The following is a 24,916-nucleotide window of genomic DNA, read 5'->3' as shown; positions in this document are numbered from 1 at the left end:
TGGAAGCTTGAAATGAACTTAAAGTCCAGGAACACTTAGTGTGTGTTCTTGGTGTTTCTGAAAACCTAGTCAAAACAAAAAAATAGATGCATTAAAGGATGTACAATCACTAGATTAAGTGATATACTAACTTGAAAGGGCTAGAAACAATTACTAGATTGAAGATCTTGACTTAATTCTAGGATGATACTTGAGAGGATTTTTGGAGTTTACTCATTTGGTAAATGGGGAGTAAACACAAAATGAGTAGTTTTTGGGGAGCAAACTCATGCTTATGCATGAGTTCACGGTTTTTGGGTGATTTTCCGACCCAAACATAAAAGTTTGGTCGTGAACTTCTAAGACACGAGGTGTTTGCGGTTTTTAAATTTCAAAACCCAAGACGACACTTTCTTTCTCCCGTTCGTATAAAGAATAATATTAAAATAATCAAACGAACTTTAAATTTGTCAAAAATAAGTAATAATGTAATTGACCTATAAATCGAAGTGATTGACTGTTAGGGTTTGACCGAATGAAAATTTCAAGTTGTCACACCAACCATGGTGGCAAATGTAACACAGATTAAAACAAGGGATGCATTGCTCAAGTTGATATCTAGAGCTATTGCAAGAGACGTGGGTACAACTGTGAAATTCAAACTCCATCTATAGCATTAGTTATTATTTATTAGAAAAGTTAATAGAAAAGCAACAACATGTATGAAGAACAGTAATTACTAACTAAGCCTATCCCATAAACCAACTCCTTGTTGTCTCGCTTGTTCTTTAATGCGTAGGATAAAAAATTTGAAGTAATCATCAAAATCATCCTTCATTATTACTAAAGAATGAGTGTTTAAGATGATTAGGTTAAAAAGACTTATTACTAAAGAATGAATTTGATTGCTTACCATATAATATTTCTACACTTTGTTGAGCCTTACATCAATATGTTTAGTAAATTACCTGTATAGTAATTTGGTATTGAGTGTTTAAGATTATTAGGATAAAAAGACTTATTACTAAAGAATGAATTTGATTGCTTACCATATAATATCATCATCATGTGAGAGCAGTACCCACCCTGACTGGCCTTATGCGTTTAGGAACATTTCTTATGTACTCAAATAATAAAGCAAAGATGCTAAATATGTATAATAATCATTGTATGTATGCATGTATGTATGTAGGTATGTATGTACCTCTTTGCTCCTCTCATGACCCACAAGATGACCATCCTTGCAAGTAGAAATAGTTTTTGTGCAAGTTTTCTTGAATGAGATACCTGCAGCATAAACATGAGCATCATGATTCATGATGATACTCAACTTTATGTTATAAAAAAAGTAATACATATAGTGTCCATTTAACAGACCTCTTCATGATATTCATACTTATCCATAGGTGGATCGGGTGTTTGGAAGTAAGATATTGTTGATTCATAACGTTTCCTAGTTGAAAGCATGTTTCCTAATTTCAAAGGCTTTATGGAAGCAGGCCTACTGCTTGTTGCAGTTGATAAAAACTGAGTACCATCTGCCATTGGTATTCCTCTCTCCACTCTGTTCATGTCAAGTATATCAACATAGATGTAATTTAGCATAATACAAAAAGTTCGAACCGTGGATAAGATAAACACACAAAAAATTCAATTGACCATAACATATTCTCGAATTTATGCTCAAAATATTAAATGTGAGTATATATGTGAGGTGCTATGTGTGGCTGCTAACAATGTATCAGAATGGGATCGAGAATCAGAAAAGTAGGGGGAAGGATATCGCACCTAAGAAGGAACAAAGCATACCTGAGATGCTTAGAGAGTAGAAGTGAGGATCGTGGAATGAGGAAGAAATCACCATTGAAACTTGCATAATTTTTCAGTTAGGGTTTTACACAGGAGAAGATGAGAGGATTCAAAATTGAAATCAAAGAAATGAATAGAGGAGAAATTAAAGAAATAAAAGAACGAACACATTAGGAAGAGAGAAAAACCAAAGCATATCTTAGTCGGGCTAGGATGTGGAAATTTGAGTAGTCTCCGACGAGGTCACATGAGCCCAAGGCCGCCGAAGAAAAATACCCCTAAGGTCGTTGGAGGAGAAGTGATCAAAGATGTTGCCAACAAGGTGAGGTGAGATCCTCGATCGATTGTTGCAGAGGCCAGAGAGCACCAAGTGTTTCCGTTCTTGAAAAAAGTCCTAGTCCCTGCGATTTTGTGGAATTTAGTAGTACTATCCTCGCTTGTCTTCTTCTTTTCTTCTGAAATCGTAATAACAATCCTTATGAAATCGCAAGTTGGGTTTTAGGTTAGAAGGAGAGAGAGAGAGAGATAGGAAGACGAAGACCCTAGGCTTCTTTCATGCTAATTGGAAGAGGAGTGGGTTTTAATTTTTCACATGGAATTGGCGGGATTTTAATTTTTGGGGATTTCATTTCCCCCTTTCAAGAATGCGCGTTTTGAGTAAAACATAAAGCGACATTCACAGAGGACGCACATTTTAGATAAAGTTCCATCCGTGTTTTTTTTACATGAGACACTAATCTAAGGGCACACAATAATGCGTGACATAAATCCTTAATTTTTTTTTTAATAAACGACACTTTTTTAATGTCACTCTCTTTTTCGTAACATAAATCAATGAGTGTCGTGGTTTGCGTGTCGTAAAAGGGTCTTTTTCTTATAGTGCGGAAAAGATGTGGGAACTTTTGTTGCATCTAGTCTTCTCTCTCTCAAGTGAATTCAGGTCCCCACTTCGCATTCTAGTGAACCTTCACTATCGGTATGCTTCTTTGTTTCGTTTGTTTGACTTCCCTATCCATGACTTCTACGGGTTCTTGCACGAAGTTAAGACTTTTGTTTATCTCGATTTCCTCAGCTAGAATCACAGGAATCTCGTCAGATAGACACTTCTTTAAGTTTGACACGTGGAAGATATCGTGTATGTTGTTAAGTTCTTGTGGTAAATGAAGTTTGTAAGCTACTGGTCCGATTCTAGAGAGAAGCTCGAATGGCCCAATGTACCTTGGATTTAGCTTCCCACACTTTCCAAAGTGTATCATGCCCTTCCAGGGTGAGACCTTCAACAGAATGCGGTCACCAACCTGGAATTCCAAGGGTTTTCATCTCCTGTCTATGTAGCTCTTTGTTTTTCTTTAGAGGCATTCAGTCATTCTCGGATTTGGACAATTTTTTGTGGTTTCTTGAATGATCTTCGGGCCAGTGAGAGTGTAATCAGAAACTTGTCCTTTAGCTAGTTGCATGTCACCTACTTCAACCCGCAACAGAGGGGATCTGCACTTTTGGCCATAGAGGGCTTCAAATGGGGCAGCCTTGATGCTACAGTGGTAGTTGTTGTTATATGAAAACTTGACAAGTGGCAAATAGGTGCCCCATGCTTTACCAAAGCGGATTACTCAGGCTCTCAGCATGTCTTCTAGTGTCTGAATGATTCTCTCACTCTTCCTGTTAGTTTGTAGATGGTAGGCTGTGCTCGTGTCCAACCTAGTTCCAAGATCCTTCTAAAAGACTGCCAAAATCACGAGGTGAATCTACTATCTCTATCTGAGATAATAGATATGGGCACACCACGCAGTCGTACTATCTCTCGGATGTAAGTTCTGGTCAGCTTCTCCATCTCGTTTGTTTCTTTGATTGGCAGGAAGTGGCGGACTTGGTTAATCTGTCAGTAATTACCCAAATGGTGTTATGACCACCCGTAGTCTTGGGTAACTTGGTAATGAAATCCAATGCAATCCACTCCCACTTCCACTTAGGTATTTTCGGTTGTTGAAGTAAACCTGAGGGCTTTTGATATTCTAACTTGACATTTGCACAAGTTAGGCACTTGCCCACATAGGAAGTAATTTTAGTTTTCATGTTTGGCAACCAATAGAGTTTCATAAGATCTAGATACATCTTATCTGAACCTCGATGAACGGAGTATCAAGTCTTGTGTGCTCCATTCATGAATATGTCCATAAAACCACTAAACTTTGGGGTCCAAATACGATTCATGAAATAACGAACTCCGTTTCCCCTGATCTCAAAATTCTTCTCCCCCTCTTAAAGTTTCATCCGCCACATTTTCAGGTTTTAAGGCTTCTAGCTGAGCCTCTTTGATTTGTGTGGACATATGGTAAAGGATTTTCATGGTTAGTTCCTTCACTTACGACCTGAGTACTCCTTTCAACTATAATAGGTATATGCTACTACATTGGCTTTATCCGGATGATAGCGAATTTCGCATTCGTAATCATTGAGTAGCTCTAGCCATCGTCTCTATCTCATGTTAAGTTCTTTCCTATCGAAGATGTATTGAAGGCTTTTATGGTTAGTGAAGATTGTGCCCTTGGTACCGTAAAGGTAATATCTCCATATTTTTAGTGCGAATACTACTGCTCCCAACTCAAGATCATGAGTGGTTTAGTTGGCTTCGTGTGCTTTAAGTTGTCTTGAGGCATAAGGAATAACCTTTTCTCACTGCATAAGCACACAACCTATCTCTTGATTGGATGCATTGCAGTATACAACAAATTCCTCTATACCATTTGTAAGAGACAAGATAGGAGCGCTGCACAGGACTTGCTTTAAAGTTCGGAACGCAATGTCTTCTTTCTCTCCCCAGCTAAAAGTTACACCCTTCCGAGTCAGGGAAGTAAGAGGTTTAGCAATTCTAGAGAAGTTTTGTATGAATCAGTGGTAATAGCCAGCAAGACGCCAAGACCCAAGAATTGACGAATCTCTGTGAGTGTTCAGGATGTTGACCAATTCTCGATTCCTTTTATTTTGGAAGGATCCACATGTATTTCTTCTTTGCTAACCACGTGATCGAGGAAAGGTACCTTCCTAATCCAAAAATCACACTTTGAGAATTTTGCGTATAGCTTCTCCGTCCGTAATGTTTCTAGAACTTGTCTCAACTGCCGACTATGTTCTTCCTTGCTTCGTGAATAGATAAGTATATCATCTATAAATACTATCACAAATTTGTCTAGAAACGGACAACACAATCGATTCATTAAGTCCATGAACACAGCGGGTGTATTTATCAGACTGAAGGGCATCACTACAAACTCGTAGTGACTGTAACAAGTTCGGAATGTTGTCTTGGGAACATCATTCTCCTGGAATCGTAATTGATGGTACACTGATCTCAGGTCTATCTTTGAAAAGTAGCTCACTCCATGGAGTTGGTCGAACAAATCATCTATTATGGGTAGAGGGAAACGATTTTTAATGGTGAGCTTGTTTAGTTCATGGTAGTTTATGCACATTCGGAAAGACCCATCCTTTTTCTTCACGAACAAGACCTGTGCTCCCCAGGGTGAGGAGATTGGTTTGATGAATCCCTTACTGAGCAGTTCGTTTAGCTGGCTGGGTAATTCCTGCATCACTGCTGGTTCTAGACGATACGAGGATTTGGCTACAAGGGTAGCTCCTGGAATCAAATTGGTTCGGAACTCGACTTGGCATTTAGGGGGTCTCCTTGAAGATCTTCGGGGAAGATATCAGGAAAGTTGCAGATTTTGGGGATGCTCTCGAGGTCTTTAAATTCTTGTCTTTCATTAACCAAATGAGCTTGTAATGCGTGACACTCATTTCGTAGATATTTTTGGCCTTTGATGCACGAAATGATGCGAAGGTTCGTACTGAGTTTGTTGCCATAGATAACGAGGGCTTCGCCATTTGGTAGATTGAGGTGTATGGCTTTTTTAACAAAGGATTTCAGCACGATGCAGACTTAACCAATCCATGCTGATGATGACATCGAAGCTTTTTATGGAGACTGACATAAGGTCAAATTGGAAAGGAATAGTCAATTCGAGTTATGGTACAACCTATGAATAGGCCGTTAGTGCTCTCTTTCTTCCCGTTAGCCATCTCGATAATGAATGTTTCGTTTAGTGGTTGCGGATTACATTTTAGTAAGTGTTTGAATTTATGACTAACAAAACTCCTCTCTGCACCACAATCAAAGAGAATGCATGCAAAAGAGTTAGCGATGAGGAACGTACATTTGACTACGGTGGGATCTGCTACTTCCTCCTCCTGGCCCGTGGCTTGCACTCTCCCTGTGTTGCCAGGATCTCTTTCCTTAGGGAAATTCCTCTTTTAGTTCCCGGTTTCACCACACCCATAACTGGCCTGGTCTATTCCAGCTACGGGGGTCCGAGCATTAGGTTGTGTAGGTGTCTTACATTAATGGACTATGTGCCCCTTCATGTTGCAACTAGTGCTTTGCAACTCCCGACAAGGTTTGTGGTGATGGAAATTGCATTTGTTGCACCACGGGAGGGTTCTAGCATATCGGCTGGTAAGTGCTTGATTAGTGGGAACAGTAGCAGGAATGGTAGCAGTATGGACCGCCACAATTTTCTGTTTCTTTGAGGGCTCCTGCGAACTTTGACCCTTTCGTTTGTTCTAGAATTTCTTTTTTACTGCCACTCTCCTTGGGTTGTTAAGGAATAGCTGTCACGGAGTCTTGGCAATCTCCATGATCTATCAGCGCCTGTGCCAGATGTTTGGCACTGTCAAAAGTAAGTGTGTGGGCATCTAGGACATTTCCTTATGTCGGGGGCGTCAATCCCCATATGTTCCTTTCCATCTTCTTGATCTCCATGGTAACCATCCCGGGACAACGAAGAGCTAGGTCACTGAATCTAGTGATGTAAGCGGCGATATCAGAGCCCTTCATCTTCATACTCCAGAGCTCTTGCTCGAGTTTTTTCATCTTTCCCCTCGACCATTATTCCGCTAACATTAGTTCTTTCAAATCATACCAACTTATAGCATTGGTTAGTGGGAGAGTAAGGACTTGACTTGGTTGTTCCACCAAGTAAGAGCTCTGTCTGTGAACATGAAAGCAGCAAACTTCAGCTTGCTAGACTCACGACACGCACATATATCGAATATTGATTCGGACTTCTCAAACCAACACGTTAAGGCTATGACACTTCCAGTACCATCGAAGGATCGAGGGTTGGCGTTGGTGAAATCCTTGTATGAAGACTCCGTCAGGTGTCCATGATTATCTTCCTGATTAGAAGGGTGGGTGCCACTACCGGCCCCGCTAGTGCCACTCGCATTTATTTGTGTCATGGTTGCTGCCATTGCAGCAGTTACTGTTGCTTGGAACACAGCAGGGTTATACTTAGGAGGTGGTGGCAGTGGTGGATTGATACTCTTTCTGTTGGACTTCTTTCGAGGCATCTTTCTCTATATTGATTTAAGAGAAAATGATGATAATTCCTCTATAGTAGTTATGAGTCAGGTGATATTGGACAAGGTATATCTTATCCTAACAGTTATAGTGTTCTATTAAGTGATTTGTAGTGGAAGTCTACTAATACAAGTAAACAATCGCCACAAAATTTAGAGCAACACTTCGAATGAATTTGTATAATGTGGTTTGTGCGTGATCCCCCTTATAATCACATGGCATACACAAATTATATATAACTAAAACTTAATAGACCTTCGACTAACTGATCCTACTCTAAGTCCACAACCAATCAAGTAACAGGAAGTAAAGATAAACCACCTATTCCAAGTTTATAAAATCTTATTTATATATAACTTATATGTATACACTTAGCAATTATAGATCTCTCAGCAAGGGTTCTTTTTATTTCACATGTTTGGCTCTAGTATAGTAGTGCTATAAAATACTCCTATAGTATTTTATTTGTATGTTCGGTTCTAGTATTTTCTTTGTATAGTGCTTTGGAAAGTTTTAGACTTATTGCAACACCACATTCACTCCCAAAAACATGTTGGTCGTATCTCAAATAAATATCGTTGATCAGACTATATTTATCCTAGATATGATTACAAAACTATCAAAGTTTAATCGTAATGTCCAGCCTCTAAATACTTTTGTTTTGTTCTTCTTGTGATACTGTTTTTTATATGTATGTATACTTGTATACTTCTTATAAAATACTTATATTTTAAAATTATACTTTTAGTTCAGAGTGTTTCGGCCCCATAGTGTTTATAGTCGTATTTCATGTAAGGTTTTATATACTTAGTTCACTATAAACAATGCTCCGATACCAATCTGTCGCACCCCTAAACCGGAATGGCGGAAACATTCGGGGGTGGAGGATGTCATGTACAATATCACAACAATTGTATAATAGTTATCAAAACAAGCACAACCATTACATTGGTAAGTAAAGTATTTACATATGTTCGATACATAGTTTGTATGACATCAAAATGTATAACAAAATTATAAAAGACGCGACTCTAAATGATCCGTCTTCTCAAAAGCTGCGGGTTTACCCGTATTATCGATTCCCTAAGAATACAAGTGATTTTGAAAGTGTATCAAAATTTAAGTTGGTCAGTTCATAAGTATGTTTTTGTGATGGAAAATGCTTGTCTTTGTAACTTGAAAATGTTATAGTGTATCTCCAGAAAATCTAATATTTTCTTTAGTGAATGTAATGTAGTATTGTAAATAGATAGGCTATATAGGTTCCCTGTAAATGAATACTGTATTAGTGTACTCAATACTAGAAAGTAGTGTAATATAAGTGTATTTGTATGAAAACCTTTGTATGAATGCCTGGATACCACCAGCTGTAATGTAAAGTAGTGTACTGTAATAGTGTTGGTATGAAAACCTTTGCATGATTGCCTGATTACTACCAGCTGTAGTGTAAGTAGTGTATTGTAGTTTCATTAATTAAAATAAAACCCTTGAAGTAGTGTTAATCCCGTAAACAAATGTTTTAGTTAATACTTTTGTGAGTTTCATATAACCATGCTAAACTGACTAGTGGCCTCTACGGCGTTCTTCAGGGGTTGGAATATTATGACGTTTGTTATCCCAGGCCTGCTAGCCTAACTGTAGCTAACAATTTAGGTGTGGGATTGCCATTCATGTATAGATCTATACACAAAGCCATGCTCTCCATCCAGGACACTCAGGCTATAACTTATAGGACTTAGACCTATACCCCGATGGGTACAATTGAAGTTGAGCCTCACAACCATGTATTTACTATTTTACGTGTGTAGTGTATTAGTGTCCTTTTGTACTTGAAATTCTGTGAATTACCTTGTAGTGGTGTACTTTGTATTGTAAAATAATTATACTTAAATAATTATTTAATATCGTATCAATTAATCAATGTATTAGAGTAGTGTTCCATAAACTATACCAACTATAGTTTATATACTTGTTTCTGATTAGTGTTCTTGGATTTGTAAAATAGAGTACTGTTTCCCGAACTATACCTATTATAGTTTGAATGTATGTTCTTGTAGTTAGTAAAATAGTGTTGTAGCTCACAAACTATACCAACTATAGTTTAAATGTAATGCTCTATAATGTACTACAAAACATTTGCAATTTAATTGTATGAAATAAAAATACCCTTATGCTCGACATGTTACAAAAAAGTTAAAATATATAAATAGTTTACTATGAAATGTAGTACTCGGTTTGAATCAATTGCAAAAGTTTTGAAATTGTTTGAAATCGTTTGTATAAAAACACAAAAGTCATTGTGTTTTACTTCTATTCCCCCCCTCCCTCACCCTAAAAACATTGAAAACAGTAAAAATGTAGGGGTATGAACTCACCTCATATTTGCCTTCTTGTTTAAATAACGAGCTGTAGAAACGATCCTCAGACTAATATACGCGCGGATAACGTTATCCTAAAAACAATTATATTCGACGTCGTATTTAAATTAATGAGATATTAACTTAAATAATATGTTAAATATTAAATTAAATAATAATTAGAGTGCTCGACAAGACTTTAATTATTTAAGGAATACATACAAATTAATTGGAATTATTTGAAGTGTTGAAAAGGGGTTTTTGGTTGAACAAATGGAGTTTTCGGTTGGACAATGGAGTTTTCGGTTGGATGTTGATAATTGCCTGAAGGTTTAAAGATTTGGATGAATTTGAGAGCAAAATGGGTGTGTATTCGGTGAGAAAAGTGAGAAAAGAATTGAGTGATCTGTTTTAATATATATATATATATATATATATATATATATATATATATATATATATATATATATATAGGCTTAGGTTATTTTGTTTTTACTAAGTATTGTGTGCCACAATGCATAAATCTGGACCAATTGATGAAATTAATCAATGGACATGATTTGAGGGTGTATGATATTACAATGGGGTAACATATAGCATATAATCACACAATTTTAAGCAAAAGGGTATTTTGGACAATTAACTACATTTATAAAAGGAAATTTTCGGATTTTTAAGGATGATTAATTCTCTTAATTTAAAAAAAAATCTGAATTTTTTAATTAATTCAATTTCAAATTTTTACCGATTTTATTCTGCCAGAATATTATTTGTTAGAATGATGCTCTTTCAGAATTTTATTCTAATAGAATATTATTTTGTTAGAATGATGCTCTTTCAGAATTTTATTCTAATAAAATATTATTGAAGAAAAACAAAATTTTTGAATCAATTCTAATATATTCTTATACATCCAAACTTAAATACAAATTCATACATATTCTTACATTCTAATATAATTATACATATTCTAAAAGAGTATCAAGGTCTTCAACGCCTTCTTCCAGCCATTCCTATCACAAATACAACAAAAACTAATACTTGTTAAAAACATGTTACTTACAATTATCTATCACTTAATATATTCTGGTAGAATACATAGAATATGATATAATACATATAATACATTTTGGCAGAATACATCGATTTTATTTTGATAGAATATATAGAATACATTCAAAGGTATTGTATTTACAGCTAACAATTCTGACAGAATGCATACCACAAGGTTAAATTCTTTAAATACTCTTTCAGGCATTTCAACAAACACTTGTTAGACATTATCATCAAACAAGCCAAAAATCATATTTGATTTACTTGCAATAGTTTACATATAAACATAATTTCCAGCAACATGATTTAGAATGCATACCGCAAGGTTCAAAGAGTAAATTAATTTGTGTTGATGAAAAATAATAAGACACAAACAACCTAGAATTGTATTCCATAACCGAATGAAAAACAAAATATATGGCAGACCCATTAAAGCATAGAAACGTGGTTTTCATATAAGATTTGAAAACATTATTTTGTAAGAAAGAAGAGCATCCACATAAAAGAAATTGAAACTCATCAACTTGAACACATGAATAAAGAATGTTACTTACATTATAAGGCCCTGATACAAGAGCTGGAACCATACGAACTAACATCTTTTTCTATGCTTCCTTCTAACTGGAAGTGACTCATTAAGCAAGAAAGAAAATTTTTTGGAATAAGTAACTGAAGTTCACTGAGACATTTTAACAAACAGTTGGTGTGCAAATCGGAATATTTTCAATTCCACCAACAGTTCACTAAGAAAGCAAGCTGGTCCTTCTTTCAGGAATTTAGTCGAGCACCTTATGTGCATAGCTCGTTCTTCTTGAACACGTTAGGTTTTCCCTTACTGGACCATCCAATTCAGCAAACAATAGAAATAGATAATTTGAATCACAAGTTAACGATCCGTAATTAATGAGAATTTAAGAGTTGTTACCGGATAAATAAGGGCATAAGAAATTTGCTCGATTTGGAAAAGCTTTAGAGAACCGATCATCGAAGGAACTGTAACAATGATGCAGAAACATACACCGGCTTCTTGTGACTCCAAAATTGCCTCGATGTTGAAGCTAGCTTCGATTTGAGATGGAGCCACCGAGAATAACATCTTCTTAATCAATTGAATGGGGAAACATATTTGCAGCAAGAGGAGGTTTGACTACCTCTTTTGATCAGACGATGTTCATTCGTCCATAACAAAATTGGAGGAGGCATATTACGTATGATATAGAAGGCTAGGGTTAAATAGTTGGTCAAACAGATTTTTATGGCAATTTCCATTAATTAAGGGATTTTATTTTAATTAGCATGCTAAAGTTATATAATTACCCTTATTACAATTTTTAATTATTTAATTATTCCTAAATTCCTATTGGTGCACACAGGCACACAATAGTTATCAAAAACATTTGAACCTATCTCTCTCTCTCTATCTCTCTCTCTCTCTCTCTCTCTCTATATATATATATATATATATATATATATATATATATATTAAGGGATTTCTATTACCTTCTTTGTTAATTTAACCTTATTAAATTAACAACTCAATAATTTTGACTTTTAATTTATCAAGTTTGACTTTTATTGATTTTGGTTTAACTTTTTTTCATTGGAAATAACGGGTTGTTACATCAGTCTTTAAAGGAAATAAGAAGACTAGAATTGCTGATTCGGTATCCAAATTTCAGTATCCCGTTTCCATTTCAGTTTTCCATTTAAAAAAAAAGAAGAGTAAAAGCTTTAATAGTTGGGTCGCAAAAGAAAAAGAATTAAAAGTTGAGGTCGTCGAAGAAAAGAATAAATATAAAAAATTATCAGTTGAAGTTATGGGAAATAAGAAGAGATGGCAGCAATGAAGAAGTCTTGAAACCCTTCAATCTTGATTTAAAATAAATTATATGTATATATATTAACACTATTATATTAATCAATATATTTGTCACTCATAAATAGTCCCACCATTTTTGTGAGACGGTGTTCATTCTCACATTTTGGCGTTGAAGATAGCGGTCAATTAATCACTATTGTGCAGGTCCATATATATCTCTGAATAATGGTTTTCATACTAGATATAAATGAAGGGCATTATCGTCAACTTCTTTAAATTTCTTTGGATATATAAAAAAGAGACGTGGAAATATCAATTCCCAACCTATAAGCTTGCTAAATGAGTAAAATTAAAAGGTCATCAGATATATAATGACTTTAGCGGAAAAAGAAACATTTTTTTGGAAAAAATAGAATTAGACTATAACATTGGTGGATTTTATGGTAAGAACTCCGTTAAAAGCCCAACCAATTTAACTTTTTATTTAAAACGTAAGTTTCCAAACCATTCAATAAACCCAACGAAATATATACATATTTTTAAAATCCCAATAAACTTAACCTTTCAAGTTTCCAAACCATTCTAAAGCCATTCAAAAAACCCAACGAATGGTTTGGAAATTTCGTTGGAGTTTTAACCCAAGGAACTTAAACCCAAAACAAAGTATATACATATTTTTTACCGAAAACATTAATGTTTTTATAGTTAAACTAAACAGTAATGTACTTGTATTTTTAAACAAAAACAAAAAGGTGCCTTTAATTTGAACCAAAACAACATCCTTATATTTTTAAACCCGAATAATAACGTATTTTTATTTTTAATACTTTTTTTAGCAATTTATTTTATTTTTAACCAAAAACAACAACATAAATTACAGATATAATTTCAAGGTAATTGCCTATTTTTTGGAGCATGAGATGATGTGGAAAAAAAGAAACTATTTACAGCCTCTCGGTTACTGCTCGTCTTGTGCGGATACACTACTTGAAATTCACTACTTTTATCCAGCTCATCAATTAGCTTCCACAGCTCTGGAACACTCATGGCTAGTTTCCTGTATAATGTAGAATACCGAACCCTGATTCCATCTGCTGTTCTAGCAAAAGCTAGTAGGCTTATAGCTTCTGGAAGTTTAGCAAACACGTCTTTTATCATCTCCAAGCTCATGTTTTTAAGAACAGAAGGTCGTGGGATAACCCTAACCATTTCACCACTTTTTGGTTCTTGAACACGATCGTCTGCTTTGATTACAAGTTCTAAATGTGAATTTGCTCCAGATTTGATGAAGAAAGGTGTTGTTTCTGTTCGGAATGAAAACATGTTCCACCGGGTCACGTCCGTATCTTCGATGTTTAACTGAACAATGCATATTTTACTCCCAACAATTCAACATTAGAATTTGGTTCCAACTTCTTTTATACAAATTTGTCCAACTTTTTTTTTGCCCGAACTATTCTTTTACATACATACGTATGTTTTACAACTTGGCTTTCATTTTTTTCCTTTTACAAATTCATTTTAAAAGGGTGTTTAACAAAACGATTATACCAGATTATGGGTTTTGGATTTAAATTCCAGCCATCCATATTTTTAATATTCTATCTTTCTTTCATATTTCATTTTTTGAAACTTTTATTTTTTATTTCTATTGGAGCAGAAAAAGACAAAACTAGAAAAGAGGTGTTATGCTAATACATTTATTATAGAAAAGTTGGGTTCAAATAATGACAATTTTTAAGAAAAAGTCAGTTTTCAAAATATTGACAATTTATAAGTAAAAGCGAGTTTATTATTATTATTATTTTTGTACTATTTGGAATGAAATTGTCTTTTACATATATAATCAGTTTAAATGGATGATTATATTTTTTATTATTATTTTTTAGAATTTTCAAGATTTAAGAGCCTTTTTAACTAAATTACATTGGCTTCCAAATTCTCGCCGGAGCAAAAGACTTGCGAAATTTACCATGTTTTACAATCTATCATAGTTTTCATTGGTATATACGAAAGTAAATTTTCTTAAAATAATCTATTTTAATAAACAAAAATATTTTTGCCATCTCATTCTTATTGATTTGACCATATGTCATTTTATGTTATTTACAATTAAATTTTTTTCACATGATTTTTTGTGTTTTTTTTTTTTTTTAATTTTATCAAATTTCACGTGATACTTAAATGTAACAATTATAATAAATGTAATAATAAATACATATAAATTTTATTAATTGACTTTCCCTTTAATTTTAAAATTTCTAAATTAAAACTGCATTAACTTCTATTGTTTATTTATCTAAATTATGTGTTTAAATTCAAAAAGGAAAAAAAAAACACATTAATTTTAATAATTTAATATTTTTTTAATTTTTCTTATAAATTCAAACTTTTAAATGTTTAAATTTGATATTTAATTTTTTTGTTTTACATAAACCCATCTTATTCATTAATTTTACACCTAGTTAAATAATAAGATAAACAGACTTACTTGATTAATTAATGCTTCCTCAATCTTCGTAATGACGGTGCAAAGTGTAGGTCGTTCCATTAAATTGAAACTAATGCACTGATATGCGATTTCTTTGTATGTCATAAAAGAACTACTTTTAATTTGATCTCTTATATGAGGATCAATCACCTTGTCTGAGTTGTTCTGATGGTATCGTCTGACCATATTCATTAGAAACTGTCGCTCATCTCCAATTCTTCTTTCACGATAAACAAGCATTCCACTCATGATTTCAAAAAGTACCACACCAAACGAGTACACGTCTGATTCTTTCCGGAGGATGCGGCTTTCATGGTAAGCGGGATCCAAGTAAAACTGGGTACCCGCAACCTTTGTATAGAGTTGGGTATCTGGCTGATTTCTGGGACCGAATTTTGACAAGCCAAAATCACAAATCTTAGCTACCATATTTTCATCTAGCAATATGTTAGCACTCTTGACATCTCTATGTATTACTCTATTATATTCCCCAAGGCCAGAGTGAAGGTAATCGAGTCCTCTTGCCGCCTCTATGCAAATCTTCAGGCGTTGTACCCATGTTATGCATCTCATCTTATTTGGGTCTTGGAGATGATGATCAAGACTTCCCATCATAGCATATTCATAAACAATAATCATCTCAACCCCTTCATCACAATAACCAATAAAAGAGATGATGTTTTCGTGGTGGAATCTGGATATCATCTCAAGCTCGTTCGCGCTCTCCTTGATAGCTATCCCTACCTAGCCGCTTGACAGCAGCTGTGCGGCATTGCCAGCGTTCAGATAGTTGTCCTTTGTAGACAGCACCAAATCCACCACCTCCGATATATCTTTCCTCACTGAAGTTTTCGGTGGCACGCTTTATCTCATAGAGTGGAATTAGATAATTTTCAAGGTTTATCCAAGAAGAAGACATCCTATTTTGATATAGGTGATGAGTTATGGATATGTTAGTGTAACAGCCGGGGTGTTGGCCGACCGTAGCCGTTCTGGGCAGAGGAGACTAGAGGATTTCTAACGGAAGGCCACTTGCTGTCGGTTTTATGAAGAAGAAGTTTAAGGGGGCAGTGAAGTTTAAGGCTTGACTTTTTGAGCGAGTCTACGTCTATATGTGGACTAATATCACCGCGCCTAAGGTCCATGTATCAAGCTTTGTATTGATTTTATTAGTGTTTTATTTTTATATATAATAATTAATACATTTTTTAATTATTACGTTAGTTTTTTTTCGTCCACTGAAAGACTAATATATTGACCATTATCCCCTTCATTTAATTACGTCGTGTTTCCAAATTAGCCTATATATTGCATGCATTCTCTCACTGAATTTACAGAACTTGAGTTTTTAACTATACTAGTAACTTTACAAAACTTGAGTTTTTAACTATACTAGTAACTGAAAAAATATTTAACAAACGATTTTATTTTTTAGAACTATTTACCAAAAGAGAGGTGATTTTTCCATGGAGGCTTTTGATTCTTCCACGGAAACAAATAAGACATCGACACTTAGGCCAAATGGTATACCGAGCACGAGGACATTTGTGGTCGAGCTGGCCACGAACAACGGGCGTGCACACCACCCCGTTGTTTCGTGCTGGCTCGTTTTCGTGGTCACTCGTGTTCGGGACAACGGACTCGCATGACCAATTGGATTTCACTCACGATTTGAACGATACACTAGCCATTGAACAGCTAGTTTCTTAAAAAAAAATTAAACTATTTATTTACCTATAAATACAACATTTTTACTCCTTATTTTTACACCATTCTTTTCTATATCTATACACAATCTACATACTAAATCTTCACAACCAAAAACCATGGATCCCAACCAAAATACCCCTCCAAATTATAGAAATCGCAAACTCGATAACGCTTTTGCGTTAGATACAACACATCGCCAATTCCCGACTATGAAGCCACGACGGTTTTCTCAATCTACTTCAAACCGGTTCCCGTATCCAACAAACACCATTTTTCCAACAATAATATCAACCTTTTCCGTCATTCCAACAACAACAAATTTCACAACAATACCAACAATTTCTACAATTTCAATAACTACAACAACTCCAACAACAATCGTCACAACAACAACAACCTCATATTTCACAACCACTAAGCTCACAACCACCACTTTCGCCGGATTTTGTTGTTGAAACGCAACCTTCACCACCACCTCAACCAAAAAAGAAAAAAGGGAAAAAACCGGCCCGACCCACTACCGCCCAAGAAAGGGATCCATGGACAAAAGAAGAAGAAGAAGAAAAGTTAGCGGAGGCATGGGTGACGGCTTCCGAAGATCCATTTGTAGGCGATAGTCAGCCTTACGGAAGTTTTTGGAAAAAAGTCCAAGCCATTTTCTACAAGTTAATGAAAAATGAAACTCGAAACGCCAATCAAATTACTTCGAAATGGCGAGATATTCGACTAAAATGCACCGAGTTTGGTGGAATCTACAACAACCTCTTAAGCATACGCAAAAGCGGTTCGAACGATTTTGATGTTTTTAAGGTGGCCATGGAGCAATTTGAAAAACCAACACCAACACGCAAAGCTTTTCTGTATATTAAACCGTGGCTAAAATTGAAAGACGCCCCAAAATGGAAAGAGCAAACGGAAGGAACTTCGGAATCTTCTGGTTCAAAGAGTTCGAGAAACCCCGATGCAACTTCCCAACAATCGGACGGCAGAACACACATCGACATCAATGACGATCCGCTATATTTTAAAAACGACCAACCTCTTTGTCGGCCCGTTGGAAGAAGTAAAGCAAAAAAACGGCATCAACATCTTCAAGAAACAAAATACGAGGTGATGACTTGGATGGAACAAAAAATGATCGAAGCACACTCATCATATCAAGAGCCACAAGCGATACTTCAAACAAAAACCGATATGAAAATGAAAGCGGACGACCTCGAGGGCGAAGACTTGGAACTTTTCCAAGCGATGAAAGAGTCGGCTCGAGCCCGACGTAGGCGTATGAGGTAGTTTATTTTATTTATGGTTGGAATTTTTAGTTTTTTTAATGTTTTTTTTTTTTTTTTTTTTTTTTTTTTTTTTTTTTAAATTTTAGGTAATGTAATTTTTATTTTTATTTCAATTAATGTAGTTTTTATTTAATGTAATTTGATATTTTAATTTAATGGAAAAACGAGTATTAAAAAAATGATTTTAATGTATTTTTGAATTAAACTTAAATAAAAAAATAAGGTGGAGTGGTGTGTTAGTGGTAGGTATCTCATACTAGTGGTAAGAGAATGTGATGCTGATGTGACACCCACCACATATGTGGTATGTGGTGCGTATAACGGATGGTATTATACTTAAATTTCAATTAAGAAATACGTAAGAAAGAAAGACAAATCATATTTTTTGTTTCCAAAAAATCATCATCAATATTTTTGACCGGTGGATTTCAACTTTGAATCAAAATTAAGCCCTCAGTTTCCATACGCTTGTTTTCTCAAAAGAGATGACAATTCTACTAAAACCTGAATCCTTAATGCAACACTAAAACCCTTGATCAGAATTCAAAATCCCTATTTTCTAGTATTACAAAAGCATTACAGAATCATAATCAAAGTTATGTCTATGGGAATGGGAATCGAGAAGAAATGGATTTTCATTCACTTTGTCGTTGCAATAATCTCTTTGCTACTCTTCATCTCCTTAATCTTTGGTTTCAGTGCTATGTACGCCTCTTACAAATCCTTCTCCTCTACCGTCCACCGTGAGACTCATTAACCTCCATTATTTTCCGATTGTTGTTGGCGGTGTACCATGTAGGAATCAGTATTTGTTGTACATTGGGATAAAGGGTTCTATTGATGAAAGGAAGAGGTTGGCGCATGCCCGAATTTGAGGATACCATCTACTTTTGTAAGCATACTCGACACTGACGACGTACATTCTAATGTTGTACTCCGAGTTTTTCAAAACAAGGTGTAGGACTGGCTAATCTACCCAAGTTGTCGAGTCATTGTTGATCTGTAGTAGTATGTAAGACGGGAGAATCGATGGAGGAAATTACAAGCTAACATACATCCAGAATAACTGTAAGAGAGCATGACGGACTTGGGCTGTGCGTTGGAGAGGGAGGGAGGTGGTGGCGGATTGAAAAAACATGAAGTCTATTGTTATTTGTTTACCATAAAACTTTTAAGTAAAAATATATGTTTTGCCATCTTTTGGTAAATAGTTTTAATATATATATATATATATATATATATATATATATATATATATATATATATATATATATATATATTGAAACGACAAATCTAATCTACTGTTAAATATTCCTTCAATCCACCTATATTCACAACGGGACTTGATTCCTCAACCATAAGAATGAAGCACAACACGCCGGATACTGTTAGGCTACAAACCTTTGATAAATATTTTTGTGTTAAATATTTTTTAATTTACTAGTATAGTTAATAAATTAAGTGCGAGAATGCATGCAATATAGGTTAATTTGGAAACAAACGTGTAATTTAAAGAAATTAAATGAAGTACATCATGGTCAATGTATTAGTATTTCGGTGGACCAATAAAAACTCTATGTGGAAAATTCAGTTCCCATATATATTAAATTCAAAGACCCACTTGCTGTCTTGATATTGATATGTGTGATACATCCAATTTTTTTTTGACATTTCTAACCTCAATATATTCGATCATTCTCAAAGGGAATTGATTTTTCCACGCTATATTTTTATTATGAATCCACTGGTTTATTTGTATTGCCAATTATGCCCTTCTATTATGTGTTAAAGATATTAAATAGAAAAAAAGATTCTAGGTATATGTTTCTACACGATCATGACGCTCCTTTGTTATTCCCACTTTCTCATCAGGGCAACTTCTTCATCAGCCCACTCTCAAATGGTAAACGATTGTCGTTCTATGATTATTTTAAAACCATGTGTATGCGTATCAATTTTCAATCTCTGATTCTCAATCACCTTCATTGTTATTATCAATTATCAAGCACGTCATTGTTATTCGAATGATTTGCCAAGGTTTTCTAACGATTAAACATATTGATTTTCTGTGTGTGCGTATGATTCTCAGATTCTCTATACATGTGTATGAAATGTAATGTTTTTGATCAATCGTCAGTTCTCTTAATCTCTTATTCTTTGATTGGTATGCGGCAATTGCTTCGTAGTCATACACTTTGTCTTGAAGAAAATTTTTTCAAGTCACCTTACATTGACACATTGTATAATATAAAATATAGACTAGCTATATGATAGGTTTTGTGGTCGGCAATATCAGGCACGTCTTTTTTGTGATTTTCTCTCTTTTCATGGGGCTATTAGGGAAGGGCATGCTTTGGTGTGTGTTTTTCTTGTATTGTTGTAAACTAATTCCTTGCAGGTTTTCAATTTCAAATAGTTAGAAGAAACATATTAGGCTGATGCAATTAATCAAATAGGAATAAGGAAATATGTTTAAACCTTTTAAGTTGTTATCCATGGTTGCAGTGAGAATTAGGAAAAACATTCTTAGGGGTTGGGCTTGGGACAATTTTAATGAGCTGTGATACCTTTTGGGTATATGCCTGTTTGCAATCATATGTGTGTTTAGTGTGAATTTTATTTTAAAAGTTTTGACATTGTATGGGATAATGGACTGCAATCTCCGACATTTCTTTCCTTGGGTTCTTTTTCATGTGGTGACCAGGGAAAGGTTCATATTTGACGTGTGTTTCTTCCTTTTTTGTTATTAACCAAATCAATGAATGTTTCAATATAAGAACACTAATAAGTTTCGCTCTCATTTGGTTACTGTTAACCTCTTGATCAGAATTCTATCAGTTCTTATTAATATAATAAGAGGACAGGCCATGTCTTTCAACTTATAAAACTGGAAGACACAATATTTTTGAGCGTGCGGAGACACAAAGTTATCAGTTTCAAGCCCTATTAAAGTATAAAAGTGAAGGTGGATCTTTCAGTTCACACAAATTATTGAACTCTTAAAATGAGAGCACTGTGTAGTTTGTAAAGAATGAGAAAGAAGAAAGAAGACAAAAAGTTAGTTCTAATTTTTGTATTCGGACGTAGGTGTAGAACAAAAAACTGAAACATTTCTCTCTCTTCAATATTAAATGAGTTGCATAATTGGTAATACATATAATTTTCAAGTGGATGGATTAAAATTCAATGCAGAAGAATCACCTGCCATTCTCAAAGTCTTTCACATATCAAAATGGACCTAACTTTATTATTATCTTTTTAAACTTATTTGTTTTATAAATAATTAATAAAACTATAAAAATAATCCTTATTGTTTGTATTTTTTCAAAAATAAAATTAAACCATTAAAGTTAAGGATCAATGATCATTTTGAACAAATTTCATTAATTACACATTGTGTCTCTTCAAAAAAATGAACCATTGATATATTTATTTATCAATTTTGTTTTATTATTACTTTTTAAAATTAATTCTTATTTAAGTACTTTAATAATTACAAAACTAAGAGAGGGTCCACCTCTCTCTCTCCCTCTCTCTCTCTCTCTCTCTGTAATATCCCGACTCCCAGGTATAATATTTATACATTTATTTATGAGTTGATTGAGCAACTCGACGAGTGGGTGCCCCAACTCGTCGAGTAGAGACGAATTGGCCAAGTGGTTTTTACAACCAACTCAGCGAGTCGGAGAGACCAACTCGGTGAGTCGGCGCTGTGAGTGGAAACCCTAAATCTCCGGGGTTGGGCCCTATTTAGAGGACCTTAAGCTCTCATTTCCGCCTCACCAGCCACCTTACTCCCATAAGAGAAACCTTAACCATCTAGAGTGAGCTCAGAGAGAAAAGATAGTTAATCTTGGACATTTTTGTGATCTTTTGGAAGAGAAGAAAGAAGAATCACAGCAAGGAATGAGAATGGACTGTTGGATTTGGCGTTATTTCATCCATAACTTCTATTGAAAGTAAAAAGTCTCCACCATTCTCTTTATGTTGATTAGATCTCATGATTTTGGAGTTTTAGGGCTATTTCCATCCGTGCTTGAGATTATGAGTGTTTTGAGCTTACCAGACGATAAAGACTTCAAATCTTAACGTTGTGAGTTCCCTAGAGTCCGAAGGTCCCAACTTTATTTAGCTATAGAAGAGCCTTTATGCATAAGCCCTAAAGGGGATTTGTTTTGGCATTTTAAGTCCTAAGTGCCATGAATGGACGTAAAGATTGTGGCTTTACGTGGTATCTCAGCCTTGGGAGGTTAGATCTAGAGTTTGGGATTGTAGATCTACCTTAAAACTTTTGAATGAGAAAAGAGTCTGAATGGACTCACCGAGTCGGTGAGCTGACTCGATGAGTCGGCTATGGTTTTCCCCGATGAGTTTGGACATGAGTAACTCGGCGAGTTGATGAGACAACTCTATGACTTATGTTGGATTTTTGTGATATTTCAGAGGAAACGAGGGGACTCGACAAGTCACATTGATGCACTGGATGAGTCTAGTCAACATGGACTATTGACTCCGGTGTTGACTTCTGCTGACTTTAGGGTTTGCTAAAGATAGGGATTATGGGGAACATGGAGGGGTAAAATGGTCTTTTACTCATCCCAAGAGTTAGAGAGAGAAAATAGCATTTGTTTTATTTAAAGTTGTGATATGAGTGTTAACTACAGATAATTGTAATATGTGTTAGGTCAGTGACTCGTGTATAAGGTTTATTTGCTTGATGGCTTACAAGGTGAGTCTTCTCACTATACTTACCTAGAGTGGTAATCTTTATGTGACCGGAGGGTCTTATGTGCTTTTATTGAATATTGTGTTATCATGCATTAAGTCTTGTGATTTATGTTGTGTATTATTCTAGCTTACTAAGTTAAGACCAGAGGGTCTACCCAAGTTGTAGGACTGGAGGGTCCCATTCAGACACATTGACCGGAGGGCCCTATTCGAATATTTCCATGAGAGGCTAATAAGATGTGTGTGGTATTTTGGGGAACTCACTAAGCTTCTTGCTTACCGTGTTATGTGTTATGTGTTTCAGGTATTTCTCAGGATCACGAGAAGGCGCAGACTTGATTGTACACATGAGATCGAGATATGTTTTGAGGATTGAGTATTGTGTTTTAAACAATTTATGAACACGTTTTTTTTTGATAAATTGTCATTTTGGAGAATTGTGAATTGTGCTTATGAGAATTATGTGATTTTTAATGATGATTTTTTTTGAAAATTTACGGTGTTACAAGTTAGTAGTAGAACCTTGGTTTGAGGTATTCAGATGTACCTTTGGGTGTGTCTGGACTCAAACTATGGATTTGAGAAAAATTTTCAAAATAATTTTTTTTTTAAAATGAGAAAGAGTTTCAAGAGAAAAACGAGTTGGAGCAATGTGTACAATCAGCTAGAGCCCGAACGATGATTTCCCAAAATACGCTTACTTATTTGTGTTATGAGATATTTATGAGATGTTAGGGATACATGCTTGAGGGTAGGCTAGGTATTTCATATTTAGGGCTAGAGTTGCCTGATTTGTGATTCCTTAGCCTAAGTATTGCTACTATCTGTTATTTGCCTTGAGTATATGTTGAGTAGGAGTATCTAGCAGGAATCCCTTAGAAAGAGTTCTGAGTCGAGGGATAATCTAGGAGAGATACCTAGATGGACATATGAGGGGTCTGTTAAGAGAGTAGTTTGTTATTCGTGAGAGATAGAGTACGTGTGAATTGGGATCCTAGGAGGACTTGGGGTGACTACAGGTTGTTATGGAAGGTAGTATTGGGCCCATACTACTGAAAGCACTAGATCTGTATGAGACCCAGCTAAAAATCCTTAGGGTGCTAAGGAGCATGTAGGGATGGGAAATCGACTTTGAGTATACTCGAGTGAGTATTTGACAACCCGAAACTTTTTCCGTTAACTTTAACCGATTTCCGTCAAATTCCTTGGTTTGGAAATTTTTTTACGTTTTATATAATTAAAATTATATACGAGTCAGAACCAAAAATCACGCTAAAAAACCAAATTTTCTCAAAAAAGAAGTTTTCGGCTTGAGCGAGTTTACGGTCATAAACCCATTTACGGTCGTAAACCCGTTTACTGTTGGTGCCAGGTGGACCCCACTACTGACCATACTCCCAGCCTATATATACACGACCCCTACCTTCATTTTAACCTTCTTGGCCGAAAACTCTCTCCTTCTCGCTCTCAAATCTTGACCGTAAACACCAAAACACCCGTTTTTTTTTTTTTTTTTTTTTTTTTTTTTTTTTTTTTTTTTTTTTTTTTTTTCTGAAAATCGTCGAGAATCGTCATTGGGAGTTGATTTGGAGCATCTGGAAAATGTTTTTCATCAAATCCAGCATCCTTGTTCTTTAGTGTACGACCGTACACCCTTCAAATCTGCAAATCTTTATTGACCGTGAACTAGTTCACGGCCGTACACACTCCAAACCTTCAAAGGCCATAAACCCTTCAAGAGGAAGTTCACGGTCGTAAACAGTTCATGACCATAAACTCCATTCACAGCCGTAAACCCCATTCACGGCCATAAACACTTCCTAAGTGTTGAAAAACCCATTTTCCTCGATTCAATCAAGTCTCGTAAAATTCCTTAACCAAAAGCAAGTGTTTTTCTAACACTTTATTTAACGAAATCGCTAATTTAGATACATATATGTATTCAATTGTTATTAGGATTTCGTTAAGTGCCACATACAACAACTCGAGGGTCTTCGTTTCCAGTTCAACGCTTGCACACAATAGACAGTGAGTTCATAACCCTACACTTTTATGGTTTTTAAACGTTTTCAGGGGGAATACTAGTCAAACACAAATGATTTTATGAACTAAAACAAAAAGATTTCATCAAGTTTAAAACTTATGCAATTGATATAGTCCAACGATTTCCATAAAATATATAGATATTTTATCCCTTTTGTATTATGCAGAGCATAAAGGAAACTTTCGACTTGAAATCATAATTACGTAGTTTTCAGAATAATT

The 24,916-nt window shown here is 35.0% G+C and overlaps 1 protein-coding gene across 1 annotated transcript; it reads right to left on the bottom strand.

Annotated features, from left to right (window-relative positions):
* Window positions 1–12,742: 12,742 nt before the first annotated feature.
* Window positions 12,743–15,983, bottom strand: LOC145097963 (putative receptor-like protein kinase At5g39000). The gene is made up of 2 exons (XM_079035646.1): window positions 14,925–15,983; window positions 12,743–13,792 (listed from the first exon to the last, which is right to left on the bottom strand). The coding sequence occupies exons 1-2, from the start codon at window positions 15,627–15,629 to the stop codon at window positions 13,322–13,324; spliced, it is 1,176 nt and encodes a 391-aa protein (XP_078891772.1). The 5' UTR covers window positions 15,630–15,983; the 3' UTR covers window positions 12,743–13,321.
* Between the last annotated feature and the right edge of the window lie 8,933 nt (window positions 15,984–24,916).

This window comes from Lactuca serriola, chromosome 1, assembly GCF_051521515.1.
Source record: "Lactuca serriola cultivar US96UC23 chromosome 1, Lser_US96UC23_V15, whole genome shotgun sequence".
Taxonomy (NCBI): Eukaryota; Viridiplantae; Streptophyta; class Magnoliopsida; order Asterales; family Asteraceae; genus Lactuca; species Lactuca serriola.
This window is presented reverse-complemented; position numbering and strand designations above follow the sequence as displayed.

What these genes read in the sequence shown, in the direction of transcription:
- LOC145097963 (XM_079035646.1), bottom strand. Translation starts at nt 15,629, where the DNA reads ATGATATCCAGATTCCACCACGAAAACATCATCTCTTTTATTGGTTAT. An exon ending in AGGAAGCATTAATTAATCAA is followed by an intron (nt 13,793 to 14,924) that starts GTAAGTCTGTTT and finishes TGCATTGTTCAG; the next exon opens with TTAAACATCGAAGATACGGA.